The 4,944-nt window shown below is 40.0% G+C and overlaps 1 protein-coding gene across 1 annotated transcript; it reads right to left on the bottom strand.

The window, feature by feature from the left end:
* Positions 1-3,781: 3,781 nt before the first annotated feature.
* LUZP4 (leucine zipper protein 4) lies at positions 3,782-4,730 on the bottom strand. Its single transcript, XM_023734438.1, is given in 2 exon segments — positions 3,782-4,351; positions 4,353-4,730. Coding segments are annotated over 2 exon segments (948 nt in total).
* Between the last annotated feature and the right edge of the window lie 214 nt (positions 4,731-4,944).

Below are 4,944 nucleotides of genomic sequence, written 5' to 3'. Positions count from 1 at the left end.
GATGTAATTTGTCCAATGTCATATACCTAGTTAGTGACAGAGTCTTATCCTTATGTTGCCTCCATTAACTCACGTTACTTATACTCTACTAGTCGCCAATGCCTTAGAAAAATGTAGAACGGATTCTCGCTGGCATCTTTTTCCAAGAAATAAGAAAAATAAGTGTAGGGTACCTAGTAAACAAATGGGGCTGAGGAAAAGTGAAGAATTTGGGAATAAAAATAAGGAATTCAAACAATCAAGCTGAAAAGACATCAGTCTTCAGAGTGACGCACAGTATATTAGGAATCTGAATCTCAGAGATCTGATTTGGCAATCAAAATCAGGCCTGAATCTATTTCAAGAAATACTTGAAATACCAAAAAAACGAAAAACACCAAACCCGCTGCCATCGAGTTGATTCTGACTCATAGTGACCCTATAGGACAGGGTAGAATTGCCCCCATAGGGTTTCCAAGGAGGGGCTGGTGGATTTGAACTGCTGACCATTTGGTTAGTAGCCGGAGCTCTTAACCACTACACCACCAGGGTTTCCACTTAGAGTACAGCCTACTGTTAAAATTTAAAGAGATGCTGGAGTGGTAATATGATGTTAGTTGTCACTTTATATTTGACATTTAAATAGCAAGCACTCCAAAACTAAGTAACTCATTTCCTCTGAAACTATTGTCTATATTTCAGAAAAGGTTTCACCAGGTGGATGGCCCAGCTAATGCGAAGATATGCAGATTTTGCCGTTCATTTTATGTAAGTTACTTAGTGGTGGTACAAAAGACAGTTTTTGTTCTACTATCCCTCTCTGCCTACATATCACCCTAACCCAAGGAAAGCATTTGACAGTGGATATTATTTCCACATCAGGAAAGTGGAGAAAAATCTGAAATTGTTATCAGGTATTTTAGAGGCATTAAAATCGAGATTCACACCTTGTTTGCAATAAATCCTGTTTAGAGTTTTTATTGGGAGGCACATTGGTTTATAAAAAATGAAAAAAGTTATTATAAATCCTCATAAATAAACCATATTCTATATATGCTATAACATTTTTTTAGGTGTTTGCCCAGCTACCTGGCTTTTATTCAGACTACATAGGGCTTCTAGATTGATGACTTGTTTGTTTAAGGCAGAAATGTGCTTCACACTTATGGTTTGTCTTTCCTGTCCGGTGAAGCTGGCCTGAGGGGAAAATTTTGTGTGTGAGCATGAATCCAGTGAAGTCCTCATTTTATATCTGGCACAGAAACAAACTCCAGTTCTGATGGATATTATTAAATCTAACCGGTCAACTTACATATATCAGAATGGAAAGTTATGTAATAGAATAATTAATTTCCAAAAGAGATCAGCTATGAAAATACTTTAGTATTCTGTGCCTTATGTGCTCTTTAGTAATAGTTCTACATTTGATAACTTTGACCGTAACCAAACAAATACTATTTATTTGTGCTGAGGATATATAAAAAATTATAACATAAGAAGAAAAAATTGAACAAAATTGTTATATTTGAAAATGTTTACACAAAAATGATAGGAATATGTCATTGGACAAACAATGTAAATGGAATTTTCAGTGCCTTAGTGAAAGTGTTATACTACTTGACAAACAAAAATTGATGTGTAAAATGAAGTAAAACTTATGAAAATCCCTAATAAATGCAGAAATATGAATTGCTTGTCACCAATATTTTTTAGCAAATTATTTGTACACTACTAATATACATCATGGAGCCCTGGTGGTACAGTGGTTAAGACCTACGGCTGCTAACCAAAAGGTTAGCAGTTCGAATCCCCCAGCCACTCCTTGGAAACCCGATGGGGCAATTCTCCTCTATCTTATAGGGTCACTTTGAGTCGGAATGGGCTCGATGTCAATGGGTTTAATATACATCATACTTGGTGAAGTAGAGGGTTAATGAAAAAGAGGAAGACCCTCAATGAGATGGATTGACACAGTGGCTGCAACAATGGGCTCAAACATAGCAATGACTATGCACATGGCGCAGGACTGGGCAGTGTTTCGTTCTGTTGTACATAGGGTTGCTATGAGTCTGAACTGACTCAATGGCGCCCAACAACAACAACACTAATATCACTAAAAACCAGTTGCTGTCAAGTCAATTCTGACTCAAGGCGACCCTGTGTGTGTGTCAGAGTAGAATTATGCTCCATAGGGTTTTCAATGGCTGATTTTGTGGACATAGATCACCAGGCCTTTCTTCTGAGGCAGTCAAGTGCGTTATCACCTTTTGCACCACGCCAGGACTTCACTAAGTGGTTGGGGTCTTTTTCATTAAAATGGTGTCTACATCAGACATTGTTTATATACATAATAATCCACACACATATTTTGGAAGTGATTTTTTTTGTGGAGCTGAAATCAGTAATTCAATGCAGTTGTTAAAATGAACTAAAAATTTTTTAAATGAACCATAATATTTGACTAGTCATTTATAAGCAGTGCAAACTGAAGGCAGTCACTAAGAAATTCAAAGAAAAAATTTTTTTTTTCAATTACCTAACCAAATGCAATAAAATGATTTGTGGTTTCTATAAACTCAATTTGCAAATCTATTTTGATTTCTCTGCCTTCATTTGCTAGGGCAGACAGGCCTAGCTTAACAGTTTTATAAGGCAACCGTGAATATATACAACATGTTAAAACTATATTCAGAAGTTTAGGGTTGCATCTATGCATAGAATGGGCAGAATGGGCATCCTCTCCGAAGGTCTGATTTGAGGAAAGCAGGAAGTTCAGCTGCACGATATACCTATCTGCTAAGGACTCTCTGAGGGACTCTTTCTGAAGGAGATAGAGGAGGGAAACACAGAAATTCATTATTAGTTATTATATATTATAAATTTAGCATAGCTTATTTTTAGATTTAAGTGCTTAGCTACTAACTGAAAGGCTGGCACTTCAAATTCACCCAGAGGCATCTCAGAAGAAAGGCCTGGTGATCTACTTCTGAATGATCACAGCCACGGGAAACCCTATGGAGCATGGTTCTACTCTAATATACGTGGGGTCACCATGAGTCCGAGTCCACTCTATGGTAACTGGTACGGTTTTTTGTTTGGTTTGGTTGTTAGAGTAACTAGCCTAGCAGGTTGGAAGTTCCAAAGGAAATGGGGCACTGAGTCAAAATATTTTGATTATGCAATTTCTGTTACAACAAACACGTGTTTACCCATTAAAACACAGATATATATAAAGCATGACATTACATTTCTATATCACTAACATAACGTACTAATGATTCATTGTATTTTTACCTGTTAACTTCAGACACAATTTTGAGTGATGGTTTGAATCTTCCTGCTGGTGAGTATCTTTGATATCTTCCTGATTGCCCATGAGATCTCTCTGAGTGGCCATAAGATCTCTCTGAATGACCACGGTATCTCTCCAACTGGCCACGAAATCTCTCCAATTTGCCATGAGATCTCTCAGATTCATCATGAGATCTCTCTGAACGGCCACAAGATCTCTCTAAGTAGCCACGAGATCTCTCTGAATGACCATAATATCTCTCTGATTCACTACAAGATCTCTCCGATTCGTCATGAGCTCTCTCTGAGTGGCCACGAGATCTCCTTGATTTGCCACGAGATCTCTCTGATTTGTCATTAGATCTCACTGAGTGGCCATTAGATCTCTCTGAGTAGCCATTAGCTCTCTCTGAACGACTATACCTCTCTGATATGCCACAAGATCTCCTGGATTCACCACAAGATCTCTTTGATTTGCCATGAGATCTCTCTGATTCACCACAAGATCTCACTAAGTGGCCACGAGATCTCTCTGAGTAGCCATGAGATCTCTCTGAACCACCATGATATCTCTCCGATTCGCCATGAGATCTCTTTGATTCATCACGAGATCTCTCCGACTCGCCACGAGATCTCTTCCATTCACTACGAGATCTCTCAGATTTGCCATGAGATCTCTCGGATTCGCCACCAGATCTCTCCGATTCGCCACGAGATCTCCTGGATTCGCCACGAGATCTCCTGGATTCGCCACGAGATCTCTCCGATTCGCCACGAGATCTCCCGGATTCGCCACCAGATCTCTCCGATTCGCCACGAGATCTCCCGGATTCGCCACGAGATCTCTCCAATTCGCCACGAGACCTCTCCGATTCGCCACGAGATCTCCTGGATTCGCCGCGAGATCTCTCCAATTCGCCACGAGATCTCTCCGATTCGCCACGAGATCCCTCCGATTCGTCACGAGATCTCTCCGATTCGCCACGAGATCTCCCAGATTCGCCACGAGATCGCTCCGATTCGCCACGAGATCCCTCCGATTCGTCACGAGATCTCTCCGATTCGCCACGAGATCTCCCGGATTCGCCACGAGATCTCTCCGATTCGCCACAAGATCTCTCCGATTCGCCACAAGAGCTACTCGATTCGCCACGAGATCTCTCTGATTCGCCACGAGATCTTCTCCATTCTTCACGAGATCTTTCTGATTTGCCATGAGATCTCTCTGACTTGTCATGAGATCTCTTGGATTGGCCATGAGATCTCTCTGGTTGGCTTTGAGATCTTTCTGAGTAGCCATTAGATCTTTTCAAGTGGTGTTGATTTTCTGCGAATTGGCCTTGAGAGCCTTCTGATTTGCCTTGATTTCGTTCCGATTGATGCTGGTTCCCTTCTGACTGGCCTTTATTCTTCTCTGATTGGGCCTTACAATCATCATTGCAAGTCTCCTGCAAAAACATCCCAATTTTGCAAAACAACTTAAACATATACTCCACAATTTCATTAAATCATAATAATATTTGGTCAAGACTGTTTCTATGGACATCTGTTTCTTTTATAATTCCATAGCCCTAGTTTTATATACTAAATAGTTTTCAGAACTAATTTGCAGAATAGCTCTGATGTCCCATGTCTTTGGCACAAAGAATATTATGCACATCAAATTTCAATAAA

The sequence above is a fragment of the Trichechus manatus genome, unplaced genomic scaffold (assembly GCF_000243295.1).
Source record: "Trichechus manatus latirostris isolate Lorelei unplaced genomic scaffold, TriManLat1.0 scaffold00068, whole genome shotgun sequence".
Classification (NCBI taxonomy): domain Eukaryota; kingdom Metazoa; phylum Chordata; class Mammalia; order Sirenia; family Trichechidae; genus Trichechus; species Trichechus manatus.
The sequence above is the reverse complement of the archived record's forward strand: the minus strand, read 5'-3'. Positions and strand labels throughout refer to the sequence as shown.